Below are 13,856 nucleotides of genomic sequence, written 5' to 3' on the forward strand. Positions count from 1 at the left end.
GCCTCTGAGAGCGCCTGGAAGCGTCTCGCCTTCCAAGCCCGGCGATGAAGCTGGTTCCTCAAATTGTTCCCGGCAGGAGGGGCAGGAAATCCCGCCCGGCTGCGGCGGCCGCCGCGGCGGCAGGGGGAGAAGCTCCGGCCGGACCGTCCCGGCAGCCACACATCGATCTCGTTCGGGTCTAAGGTCCGGCCAGGTCGTAACTCCAGCCACTCTTTCGCCACCTGAAGTCATCGCCCCGCCCACCCCTCCATTCCCGTAGCCACGTGGCCCGGAGGCCTGGCTCTTCTCGGGGGCCCCCGAGCCGCGGGCCGGCCGCCGCCAGGTGGAAAGAGACAGGTCAGCGGCGACCCGCCCCCAGGAGGCGGCGCCTGGCTGAGCCGAGCAGCCGGCGGCCGCGACCCCAGGCCTCCCTCCGCAGACCCCGCGCCGCGCGGAGCCGCGCCCCCGCACCCTCCAGGCCGAGCAACAGGTGAAGCGGCCGCCGGCCGGCGCCGCCTTCGCGGGGCGGTTCCTCCCCGCCCACCGCGTGCCCGCCCCTCTCCACGCCCCCTCCCCTCCGCCCGGCGGCCTCCGCCGCCTCCCTCGGCCGCCGGAGGCTTCCCCCTCGCCGGGTCTCCTGCCGCGGCGCCCCCGCGCAGCCCGAGAGCCCGCGCTCGCCGAGGAGAGGGGGGCGCCGCGTGCTCTCCAGACTCGCGCCGCGGCCACACGGGCCCGGCAGGCGCCCCCCGCGCGCCCCGTCCCTCAGCCGCCGCGCTCCCCTCCCCCCCACTGGCCGGTGTCCCTGGGCTCTGAGCCGCGCGGCCCGCCTGGACGCGCCGGGGGTCTCCGAGGCGGGGCCGGCGCTGCCCGCCCGGGCGCAACGATGGAGGAGCCGCAGCGCGCCCGCTCGCAGACGGTCACCACCACCGCCAGCTCCTTCGCCGAGAACTTCTCCACCACCAGCAGCAGCTTCTCCTACGACCGCGAGTTCCTCCGCACCCTGCCCGGGCTCCTCATCGTGGCGGAGATCGTGAGTGCCTCGGGGGGGCGGGCGGGGCAAGGGGCGCAGGTGGACCCCGCGCGGTGCTCCTCGCCCGGGAGCTTGTTCACATCCTTCAGACGGCTTCGGAGGAACGCTTTAGGCTTAGCCTCGCCTTCATCCCAAGGTGCCGAACTCCGAGACCCCCTCTCAGAAGAGGGCCCCTTCTCACCTTGGGCTCTTCTAGGGGAAAGGGTCATGAGCTTCGGGATGTTGGGGAGAAACCCGACCTCCTGAGCCCACTCTGCGGTCGTGGCGTGTGCCCGGAGCGGGATGCTTGGTGAACATTGAGTTTGTGTTCATGAGTGTCAGAGATACCTGGTGCCTCCCTCACCTGATATCCACGTGGGTGGCCTTTTCCCCAAAAGCAAAGCTTCTCGAAGATCAGGGGAGAAGACTTCTTTTTCCTAATTATCTCCTTGGAAGTAAAACTGAGGTGAATCAGGAAGGGTTTACGGAAAAATTCCGAGGGTCTCCTGTCTGGTGCTGTTTGAGGATCAAAGGGGTTCTTGTCTGGTGCTTTGCACATCCTGGTTTAAGACTCAGACAGTTCCTGGGGAGGGGGCACATGAACCAGCCTTCTCCTCTAGAGGAGAACGTGGACGCTGAGAGATCCAGTTATCCCCCCTTTAGGTTTCCTCCTGGCTGAGAAAGGTCCCGGGCTTGTTAACAGCTAACGGAGGCTACTGTGTACTCTCTTCACCAGGTGCCAGGGTCTCATCAAGCCCCTTAGACACCTTCCTGCCCTCATGTCCCGCACAACACTCCTATCCTATGAAAAGTGAAAGAAAGTGAAGTCGCTCAGTCGTCTCCGACTCTTTGCGACCCTCTGGACTGCAGCCCCTTTACCATCTGAGCCATCTGGGAAGCCCATCCTGTGAAGGGAGCTTTGATTATGATCCCATTTTACTTGTGAAGAAACTGAGGTTTAGAGAGAGGAAGTAGGTCCCACCTGGGGGTGGAGGTGGGATTCAAACCTAGGCCTGCCTGTCTCCAGGGCCCTTAACTGTTAAGGAGCATCCCTTCCTTCTGCCATATCTCGCGCAGTTTACTTGTGGCTGTTCAGTTGCGGCCCCATGGACTGCAGCCCACCAGCCTCCTCTGTCCATGGGATTTCCCAGGCAAGAATACTGGAGTGGGGTGCCGTTTCGTACTGGAGGGGATCTTCCCAACCCAGGGATTGAACCCACATCTCTTGCATTCCCAGGCGAATTCTTTTTTTTGTTTGTTTTTTATTTCCAGGCTGGTGTGTTTCAAAAAGGGTGTCATACAAAAGGGCAGGGGACCATGGCTTTTTCCAATGGCAGGCGGAATTCTTTACCACTATGCCACCTGGGGAAGCCCCACATCCCTCATACTTTCACTTAAACCTTTGTGGGGTTGAAATCTAGCTTATGTGAGCTTGGGGCCATGATGGTACCAAAGTGCTGAGGACCCCAGATCCCCTGAGAAACCTGCAACAAAGCATGTAACATAGCTCATCCACTTTTCCAGAGACTCGGAGCACACCCCAGACCAACTGAATACATCCCCATTGCTTCCAGTGCATAGAGAGTTTGAAGTGTTGGTTTAGCCCATCCCCCATTTCGTTCCCCCTGCTGGCACTGAGGCTGGGGAGATCCAATAGAAAGCTCCGGTATTGGAATCACCTTGCAGGGCCTGGCTTATAGGAATTCAACAAATATTTGCTGTGTGGATGAAGGAGTTGGCAGGCTCCTCTGCTCCAGCAGAGCAAATGGCAGCTACAGGGACAGAGGTGGGCCTTCTACCCTGGTGTGGATGCGGACCAGGTGTAAAGTAAAACACCTCGTGTTTTCTGATTTATGATCAACAGACTCCATGTTCCATGCTTTCTCTGAAAATAGGAAAGTAAAAGAAAAAATGTAAATGGCCCACAATTATGTTACTAGAAATAACCACTGTTGATGTGTTGGCACGTAGACGTTTCAATTTCAATACGTTTTTTGAAACTGATGGAAAAACATGAGAAAAATTATCCTGAATGACTACGAGAGTTTTTATTTTGGCAGATCTCTAATGCACAGGTTTTAGAGTCACTGGCCTACCGGTAGACATCTAACCCTCCCCCACCATTGCCGTACCAGAGGTACCCACATTCCCATCTCTTAGACCCTTCCCCCACCAATGGTGTTATCCTTGGCTTTGTACTCTGACAAATGAGGCTTTAGCCCTCTTGGGCCACCCCTTCCCCACCCGCATTATACATACACCTTTATGTCTTTGGATTAGATCGATAACCGGTGCTGACCTTAGGATATCATAAACACTGTTCAAGAGGAGCCGCTGAGCAGTCTGTGGGTGCTTTTCCTTTGCTGTCCAATTTCTTGTTGTTCCTGGAGATTGTAATTTTCCATTTCTGAGTTCTCTAGATACTTAGTCACTGACTTTACTGTTTGAGTCTTCACTCAGGAAACTGAGAGACAGCAGGTATTCCATCAGGGTCGTTTTCTTGACCAGCCCTCTCTGGGAGTGTCTGATCCCCTTTCACCTGGCCTTCTCACCTGGACACAGCTGATGGCCTGGGGTCTCCTGCATGTGCCTGTTGAAAGCCCCTTCCCCCTTCTCCTAGGTTGATCCTTTGCCTCCCAGGACCAGTGTCCTCTGTCTGGGGGGAAACACACACCCTCTGACACACACGTGTCTCCTAAAAAAGGGCGCATGTGTAAATCTAGAGGCGCATCTTTTGAAATGTCTTCATTCCACTGTTACACATAATTAATAGTTTGACTAGGTGAAGAATGGTAGATTGGAAATTTTTTCCTTCAGAATTTTGAAAGTGTTCCTCTGTTATCTTCTAGCTCTTCTAATTCTTTTTAAAAGATTCCAATTCTTGATCCCCCACCCCCTTTCTGGAAACCTGTAGAATCTGTTTTCTTCCCAGAGAGCTGTGACATGACAGCAGTGTGCCTTCACATGAGTGTTTTCTTCTGTAATACCAAGAACCTGTTCTCTCAATCAGGAAAACTCATGGACATTTAAAGAGATTAAAAACTTTTTTTAAATTTATTTGGCTGCACTGGGTCTTAGTTGCAGCACATGGAATCTTTCATGTGGTGCACACACTCTCTAGTTGTGGCACGTGGGCTTAATTGCCCCACAGCATATGGGATCTTAGTTCCCTGGTCAGGGATCAACTCCACACCCCCTGCTCTGCAAGGCGGATTCTTAACCACTGGACCACCAGAAAGTCCCCTAAAGAGGTTTTTTTTTTCCTGTTTGCATTATATTCATTTATTCAACAAATATATATTGATCACCAGTGTTGAGCCAAGTTACTTATTCTTTTTCTAGGCATGCTCCAAATTGCCTATGTCAAATGTTTAGAATGGCCCAAGAAAGTAAGTAACATTCTCTAAGCCTGCTTTATCCATTGTAGTGGAAATTGCTGTAGAAATTTAAGAAACCTCCACTGAAATGCTGTTTTAACTAGAATTTCTTTTACACCATCTTAGCCTCCAGCACAGTGACTTTAAAGATTTAATGAGCATAAAAATCACAGTGAGCACTGTACTAAAATGCATATTCTAGAGTGCTGACTACAGAAATTCTGTTACAGCAAGTTTGCTGCAGTGAGAAAGAAAGCAGCATTTTTAACAAGCTCACTAGATACTATTGCAAAGTGTTCTTGGATAGTCCTTTGAGAAAACAGCTACAGAATGCTTAGATACTTTCTTTTATCATAATATGCTGTTATCTATAAAACAAATGTCAATAGCTAATTATTTTAAAAATTCCATTACTTACGATATTTCAAGCGAGTCAATTGATGATTGTAGAGTTTCTTCCACTTGTGCAGTTTTATATAGATTACTTTTATCTAAATAGATGTTGGGAATGTGGAATGGGAGAGGGTGTCTTCATTCATCGGAAGAACACTTCATGAACTTACTGTCCATACGTATGTGCTCGTTAGTTCAGTCGTGTCCGACTCTTTGTGACCCCATGGACTGTAGCCAGCCAGGCTCTTCTGTCCATGGGATTCTCCAGACAGGAATACTGGAGTGGGTTGCCATTTCCTACTCCAAAGAGATTCTTAAAATTTTCTTTTTCATTTATTTTGGCCATGCCACGTGGCTTGTGGGATCTTAGTTCCCTGACCAGGTACTGAACCCAGGGCCCCAGCAGTGAGAGCACGAGGTCCTAACCACTGGATCGCCAGAGGATTCCATAGAACTCTTGAAAATGTTAAGGATCACCCTAAAGAGTATATACTACATTTTATTGATTCAGTATACTGTTTATATTTTATAAATATTTTCATTTTTGTTTATATTTTAACATCTGAGTCAGAATGTAGCTTGCAGTGGATGGTTTCTTGAACCGTAAGGAACCATGAATTCTTTAGTGGAGGCAGGGCAGGTTTCAAACTTTGCTGTTCCAGCCCTCAGATTAAGTTAGACCTGCCCCCAGAAGAATGTTACTTTCCGCCTTGAAAAAGCAAAATACTGAGACAAAGAGTTACTAAGAACCTGACTTCCTGCTTGAGCCTGGGGGAAATAATAGAGAGTAAAACAGTGTTTCCCCAAATCTGTTGTCAGGATCCCTCGGCCTGGCTTTCTCACAGAGGTGACCTGCTAAAACACCCTAGAGGGTGCCGGTGTAACATGGTATGGCAACCAAATTGTAGTGGTTTCCTTCCTCTTCAAGTTTTATAACAAGCTAGAAGCAATCCAGGACTTGACCTGTGACTTGTAGGATGTTGTGATCTCATAACAGTTATGAGGATTGGAAGAATAAAAGTGATGTGTCAGAAGCTGAGTTAAATTGCAGCCTTCCTGTTGGCGACTTCAAAATGAGTTATGTCATGCAGGTAATAATGTCCGATCACCTTTTGTTTACTTACTGTCATGAGCAAACTTAGTTGGGGGAGGACAGATAGGGTTTCCTGAGAACTGGCATCTAAATTAATTTATCCTGGGACTTGCCTGGCGATCCAGTGGTTAAGGCTTCAAGTTCGCAATGCAGGGGACGAGGGTTCGATCCCCGGTGGGGGAACTAGATCCCACGTGTTGTGCGGTGAGGCCAGGAGGAGTTAAATTAGTCTATCCTGTTGATTTCTTTTTGAAGAAGGATGAACACAGGTTTCTAATCTTGGTAGAAAAATGAGAAAAATGCAAGTATGAAAAAAAAACCCTTGAACTATGTTCCCCACAGTGGTTCCTGTCAGGCGTGTCAATATTGACCCAATGTTTGGGCGTGGGGAGGCTTTTCAGAAAGTTTTGGTTATTGTCATGCCTGTTCTCCTGGTGTTCAGTGCCCTGGGGTCCAGGGAGTCTGATGTCCTGAAGCTCTTGGGACAGTCCCCAGCCATGAAGAGTTGCTTCACCAGCTGCCTACAGCCCCACTGTTGAGAAACTCTGGGCGAACCTCTGTTTACCCCCTGGAGTAAACCATTCCAGGGTTTCTTAAGTGGTTGTGTGTTACTTATCTGCAGTTTTTTTAAAAATGCGGTCACTTACGAACTACTCCTTGCTTCCTGCTATGACCATCTGTGCTGGACGTCTTGTATTCGTCACTCAGAGGCACCCTCCACCCAGCTCTCCACCCTGTAGTGACTTGCACGGACCCGGCCGTCTCCAGGGTCCCCTCTGATGCTACACTGGATTCCAGGGGCCTCCTGGCACCTGTAGGATGTGGTAGGTGGGAGGGGAGCAGGCTCAGGGCGCTCGTTCTTGGGACTCCTCCCTGCCGGGGCTCAGCAGCCTAGCTGTGTCCCTCTGTGCAAGGCGGGCTCTGGCAGCCCTCGGCCCTGGGCTGTTTTCCCTGGCTCTGTTATCTGGTCACTCCCAGCCACTTCCTATTGCCAGGCCCTGCGTTATGGCTTGTGGTTTTCCTGCACCCTACCTTCTAAATAAGACCTTTATTACACTCTGCTCAGATTACCCAATCTGAATGTGCCAGATTCCTGGGGAGACCTGATAAATTACCTTTCCTCATCAGCGTTCATTTCTTTAGGCATTGTGTTTTTTTTTTTTTTCCAATTTTTAAAAACATTTTTTCTTCTGCTCCTGGCTTTAAAAAAAATCATTGAAGTTCTTCAGTCATTCTTAATGGCTGCCTGCGTGCGTGCATGCTAAGTTGCTTCAGTTATATCTGACTCTTTGCAACCCTATGAACTGTGGCCTACCAGGCTCCTCTGTCTATGGGTTTCTCCAGGCAAGGATACTGGAAGGGGTTGCCATTTCCTTCTCCCGGGGCTCTTCCCAACTCAGGGATTGAACCCGAGTCTCCTGTGGCTCCTGCATCACAGGTGGATTTTTTACCTCTGAGCCACTGGGGAATCCCAATGGCCACCTGCTGCTGCTGTTGCCAAGTCGCTTCAGTCATGTCCGACTCTGTGCGACCCCACAGACGGCAGCCCACCAGGCTCCCCCATCCCTGGGATTCTCCAGGCAAAAACACTGGAGTGGGTTGCCATTTCCTTCTCCAATGCATGAAAGTGAAAAGTGAAAGTGAAGTCGCTCAGTCGTGTCCGACTCCTAGTGACCCCATGGACTGCAGCCTACCAGGCTCCTCCGTCCATGGGGTTTTCCAGGCAAGAGTACTGGAGTGGGTTGCCATTGCCTTCTCTGGGCCACCTAGTATCCCATAAATATCCAGGCTCCCACTGTTCAATTTAGGTTTCTTTCTTTCCTGTAAGAAGGTTGTAACAAACATTCCATAAGCCCCCTCTTTCTGGATACTCTTTTGAGATTTTCTATGGATGTGTACTTAGAATTGAGCAACAGGGCATATGAATCTTCCTTGAAGTAAAATTTTATTGATGTCTACAGTAAAATTTACCCTTTTTAGTGTACTGTTCTATGAGTTTGGGCATATCCAGGTTTAAGATACAGCTTTATTGAGGTATTAGCCATAAGAGATTGATGATTTTTCCTTAAAAACTAAAAATACAGCTGTTGTCTGATCCAGCCGTCCCACTCGTGGGTGTATATTGGGAGAAAAGACACACGCACTCCAGCGTTCACTGCGGCATTCTTTACAGCAGTCAAGAAACGGAAGCCGCCGCAGTGTCCACTGACAGACTCATGGATACAGAAGACGTGGTGCATACATACAATGGAATATTACTCAGTCATAAAAAGTAACGAAACAATGCCATTAGCAGCAACATGGATAGATGTAGAGATGAAGTGAGTCAAAGACCATTATCATGTAGGATATATATGTCCTTTGCTGTACACCTGAAACATTTAAAATCAACTATACTTCAAGAAAAAAATGAAATAAAAAACAAAAAAGTAAAAGTAAAAATATACATGAAAAGTTGACCTTTTAAAGGTGTACAATTCAGAAATTTTTTAGGATATTCACAGAGTTGTAGGGCTCTCATCATTGTCTGATTTTAGGACGTTTCTGTCACCACAGAAAGAAACCTTGTATCTGTTAGCAGTCACTCCCTGGCCTCCCCTGGCCTCAGCCCTTGGTAGCAGCGAATCTGTTCTCTGCCCCCTGGATTTGTCTGTCCTGGTTATTTCTTGTAGATGAATCCTATAGTGTGTGGCCCTTGCTGTCTGGCTTTTCACTTAACATAATGTTTCCAAGGGTTGTCCATGCTCTAGCATGTCTCAGTACTTCATTCCTTTTATTGCCAAATAATATTTCATTGTATCATACATATATATGTATTGTTTATCCATTCATCAACTGATGAACAGTTGGGCTGTTTCCACTGTTACGAACACACTGCTGTGAACCTTCGTGCACAGGTTTTGTGTGGACTTAGTTTTCAGTTCTCTTGGGCGTTTACCTAGGAAAGGAGGGTTGATTGATACGGTAGGTCTTTGTCTACTATTTGTCAGGGTACTGCTAGACTCTTTCCAAAATGGTGACCCTAACTTATAATTCCAGCACCAACACGAGTGTTCCAATCTCTCCACATCCTCCCCGAGATTTGTTTTCTGCCTTTTCTAATCATCCTACAAGGTATGAAGTGATATCTCATTGTGGTTTTAGTTTGTATTTCCATGATGACTATTGATGTTGAGCGTCTCTTTATGTCATTTGTCTAGCTTCTTTGGAGAAGTGTCAGTTCAAATCCTTGGCCATTTAAAAGGAACAACCAGGCCCTGAAAAGTTGAAAAGTAATGTCAACAGCAGCCTAATAAAGATAATGTTAACAACCAAAAAATCCTTTGCCATTTAAAAAACTAATTTCTCTAATTGTGGACTTGTAAGCATGCTTTTCATATTCTGGATACAGGTTCCTTATCATATATCAGATACGTGATTTGCAAGTATTTTTCTTCCATGCTGGGTGTTGTCTTTTCACTTTATACGATGGTTTCCTTTAAAGAACAAGGGTTTCCTAATTTGACAAAGGACAATCTGTGTATTTTTTTTCTCTTGTTGTTTGTATTTTTGATGTCATAGCTAAGAAGACTTTGCCTAATGCAGGGTCACAAAGATTTGCTTGTCTGTTTTTTACTGAAAGTTTTATAGGTGTTTTTTAGGGGGGCGGTGCTTCATTGCATGGCATGCGCAACTTCCCTGACCAGGGATCGAACCCGTGCCCCTGCAGTGGAAGCACAGAATCTTAACCACTGGACTGCTGGTAAAGTCAAAAGTTGTGTAGTTTTATGTCTTACATTTAGGTCTGTGGCTAATTTTGAGTTAATTGTTTGAGGAAGGAGGGTAATTTCGTTCATTTCCGTGTGGATATCTAATTGTCCTGGCACTATATGTTGAAAAGACAATTTTTTCCCCACTGAATTGTGTTGGCACCCATTGTTGAACATCATATGGCCATAAATGTAAGGGTTTATTTCTGCATTATCAGTTGTTTTGTTGATCTAAATATCTATCCTTGTGCCAGTACCACACTAACTAGCTTTGTAGAAAGTTTTGCAATCAGACTGTGAGTTTGCAAGTTTGTTATTTTTTGAAAATTGTTTTGGCTATTCTGGGTCCCTTGCATTTCCTTGAATTTTAGTATCATCTTGCCAATTTCTGCAAAAAGGGCTGCTGGAGTTTCAGTATGGGTTGTGCTGAATCTGTAGATCAATTGAGGGAATATTGCTGTTTGAAAACTGTTTTCTGATTCATGGACATGGGATACCTTTCTGTTTATTTACATCTCCTCTAATTTCTTTAACAATGTTTTGTAGTCTTCAATGTATATATCATATATTTCTTTTGTTAAATTTATTCCTAAGTGTTTTATTCTTTTTGATGCTATTGAACATGAAATTATTTTCTTAATTTCATTTTCAGATTGTTTATTGCTACATCATAGAAATCCAGTTGAGCTCTGTATCCTTAACCTTATATTCTACAATTTTGCTGATTTCATTTATTAGTTCTAATAGTTTTGTGTTGGAGTGGGGTTGCTCTATGTGTTTTTAAGGCTTGTGGTATTACTGCCCAGTTGTACAGAAAGGTTTATACCCATTGGCATTCCCTATAGTTCTGTTTCAGTGGGTTTGTGTGTTTGTGTTCTAGTGGTGTTTCAGTGGGTTTGTTTCTTCAAATACTCAAACTTTTAACATTTTCCAATTTTCTTGGAGTGGGAGATACTCTAATAAAACCTGATTTGGCATAGACACCCACCAGTCAGAGCATCAGCTAATATTCAAGGAAGCCTTGGACATGTGAAAAAAGAGATTTTTTAAAATTTAAAAATTTTAAAATTTAAAATTTTATTTCTGTGATGATTAAAATTTAACATTTAAAATGTGCTTATAAGCCATTTATTTCTTCTTTCAGTAAATGCCTGTTTTTCCCCTTCTACTCATTAAAAAACAAAAAAAAGGGCCCTTTCTGTCTTTAAAAATGTTTTAAAGATATAAAAGGGAGTGAAAAAGTGAAAGCATTAGTCGCTCAGCTGTGTCCCACTCTTTGTGACCCCGTGGACTGTAGCCCGCCAGGCTCCTCCGTCCATGGGATTCTCCAGCCAGGAATACTGGAGTGGGGTGCCATGCCCTCCTCCACGGGATCTTCCCAACTCTGGGATCGAACCCGTGTCTCCTGTGCTGCAGGTGGATTCTTTACTGTCTGAGCCACCAGGGAGTGAAGACATTTATGAAAATTTACCTCCAAGGAGGGAAATAAGATTGGATTGTGGGATGTATTTGAATAGGGAGGTTTGCTTTTTAACTCCTTATTTTTTATATGGTTTTAATTTTTTTGTGATGAGAATGTATTTATGCATTAATGTAATTAAAGAAACTTAGCAGTGTGTTCATTGTAAAAAACTTCAAATCATTTATATATAGAGTGAAAACTGAGTATCTCTGATAACTTACCTCCTTCACTGTATCCAGCATCTACCCCCATCTACTTAGTGCTCACAGACCTTTTTCTCTGTGTGTGCATATATGCACACACATGAATGAGTGTAGTATACATATTCTGCAACTTCGTTTTCACTTAGTGATATCTTGATGTTTTTCCATATTGCTTTTTTGTTGATTTGTAGGTTTCCTGTATAAGTATTAACTTGTTCATGTCACTTGTTGTTAGTATCATTCATGCCATTTTCATCAAAATAAGTTTCTAATTTGCATGAAATCTAGATCTTACCTTTATTCAGCCTTCTTGGGTTTACTTTGCTTAAACATGGCTTCCTGACACCCAGGATTATACAGATATTTGGAGAAAATACCATTCTTTTAAATGTTAAAAATATTTACCAGCAGAAGTTCCCTGGCTGTCCAGTGGTTAGGACTCGGCGCTTTCACTGCCAGAGCCTGAGCTCAATCCCTGGTCAAGGAACAGACCCTGCAAGCCATGCGGTGCAACCAAATATAAATAAATAAACAATTTTAAAAAAATTGTCATCTAAAGGCATAAGTTCTTTCTGTGTGGATAAGAATGTAATTTCATGATCATGGTATCTCCCCTGCCAGAGTGAAGTAAATCAGAAAGAGAAAAACAAATATCATATATTAATGCCTGTGTATGGAATCTAGAAAAATGGATAGAATCTAGAAATATGGTACTGATGAACCCACTTACAGGGCAGGAATAGAGAACAGACTTGCGGACCCAGCAGGGGAAGTAGAGGGTGGGATGAACTGAGAGAGTATGACTGACATATATGCGTTACCATGGGTAAAATTCATAGCTAGTGGGAGGTTGCTTTATAGCACAGGGAGCTCAAGCTGGTACTCTGGTCGGGTGGGAGGGGGTGAGGGGTGGGAGGGTGGTCACAAGGGAGGGGACATGTGTATACCTATGGCTGATTCACATTGTTGTATGGCAGAGACCACCACAACATTGTAAAGCAATTATCCTCCAATTAAAAATAAATTTAAAAGAATGTAATTTCATTTTCCCCCCAAATGGGTAGCTAGTTGTCTCACCATTAATCATATTCCCATATATGTGTAACTATTTCTTGATTCTGAGTCAATTCTAAATTGACTGTAGCTTTACATGCATTTAAATATTCAGTTCAGTTCAGTTGCTCAGTCGTGTCTGACTCTGTGACCCCATGGACTGCAGCACGCCAGGCGTCCCTGTCCATCACCAACTCCCGGAGCTTACTCAAACTCATGTCCATTGAGTCGGTGATGCCATCCAACCATCTCATCCTCTGTCGTCCCCTTCTCCTCCCGCCTTCAATCTTTCCCAGCATCAGGGTCTTTTCAAATGAGTCAGTTCTTTGCATCAGGTGGCCAAAGTATTGGAGACTGAGCTTCAGCATCAGTCCTTCCAATGAATATTCAGGACTGATTCCTTTAGGATGGACTGGTTGGATCTCCTTGCTATAAATCACATCAGTTTCTCTCTTTCTGGCTATGCTTTTGTATACTTACACTTACACTTGGAGGTGATTTTTAAAATCATTGTTCTTTACATTCCACTCTGATTTTGATTGAGACTGCATTAAATTTATAAATTAATTTGAAGAGATGTCCTTATGATATTGAATCTTACCACTTAAGAATATTGTATCTATTTATTTAAGGTCAGTTTATGCTCTTGAAGCTCTAAGTTTTTGCCAGATGAGTCTATGTACTTCTTATTATATTTGATAAATAGGATTTATAAAAAATGAATTGAATTTGGCAATTTGTAACTGTTTATAGCTTGAAAAAAAGCTATTGATTATCTTGTTTTATATGTAGCCATTTTATTTGAATAATTAGTTCTAATTATTATTGTCCTAATTATTATAGTTAGTTCTATTATTATTTTATAAGTTATAGTAATATCTGAACACAGGTGGTTTTCTTCTTTTTATATTTATATTGTTTTTCATTATTGCATAGGTTAGGAATGATTGAGACGAGATGGATATCTTTGGCTGACTCATAACTGTAACTGCAGTGTTTCCAATGCTTTAATTATAATACAGGTTTTACTGTGGGTTCTGGTAATATTCTTTATTGAATTAAGAAAGGGAGGTTTTACATCTTAATCAGGAATAATTGTTGAATTTGGGAGCTAGTATTTGGCTGGGAGGGTGCCTTTTGTTAGGTCAGCATATAGGTTTTTTTTCCTTCTATTTGTTAATGGAGTGAATTACATTAGAAAATCTAACGTTGAGTCATTCTTGTACTTCTGATATAATCTCTATTTAATTATAATGTATTTTTTAAAGAAACTACTGGATTTTAAAACTTTCTTTCTTAACTCTTGGGTTTGATTTGTTGGTGTCGTATCTGAGGGTTTTCTGTTTGTGTTAGTATAAGACCAGCCTTCTAGACCACTTTGCTGTGTTCCGTTTTGTCTGACTTTACTAATGTCACCTCAGCTTTTTTTGGCATTTATCTGATATGTTCTTGTTCCTTTATTTTTAATTGAAGTGAGATTCACATAACATATAGGCATACTTCAGAGATATTGTGGTTCCAGACCAGGGTAATAAAGC

General features: G+C 44.6%; 1 protein-coding gene across 1 annotated transcript in view; it reads left to right on the forward strand.

Moving 5' to 3' along the window:
• The first annotated feature begins 721 nt into the window (after window positions 1–721).
• Window positions 722–13,856, forward strand: part of CMTM8 (CKLF like MARVEL transmembrane domain containing 8) — a 93,711-nt gene continuing 80,576 nt past the window's right edge. Inside the window, exon 1 of the mRNA XM_006079598.4 lies at window positions 722–1,009. Within this exon, the coding sequence (XP_006079660.1) occupies window positions 863–1,009 (147 nt within the window). The 5' untranslated portion in view covers window positions 722–862. The remainder of the gene's footprint in view (window positions 1,010–13,856) is intronic.

This window comes from Bubalus bubalis, chromosome 21 (genome assembly GCF_019923935.1).
Source record: "Bubalus bubalis isolate 160015118507 breed Murrah chromosome 21, NDDB_SH_1, whole genome shotgun sequence".
In the NCBI taxonomy this organism is placed as follows: domain Eukaryota; kingdom Metazoa; phylum Chordata; class Mammalia; order Artiodactyla; family Bovidae; genus Bubalus; species Bubalus bubalis.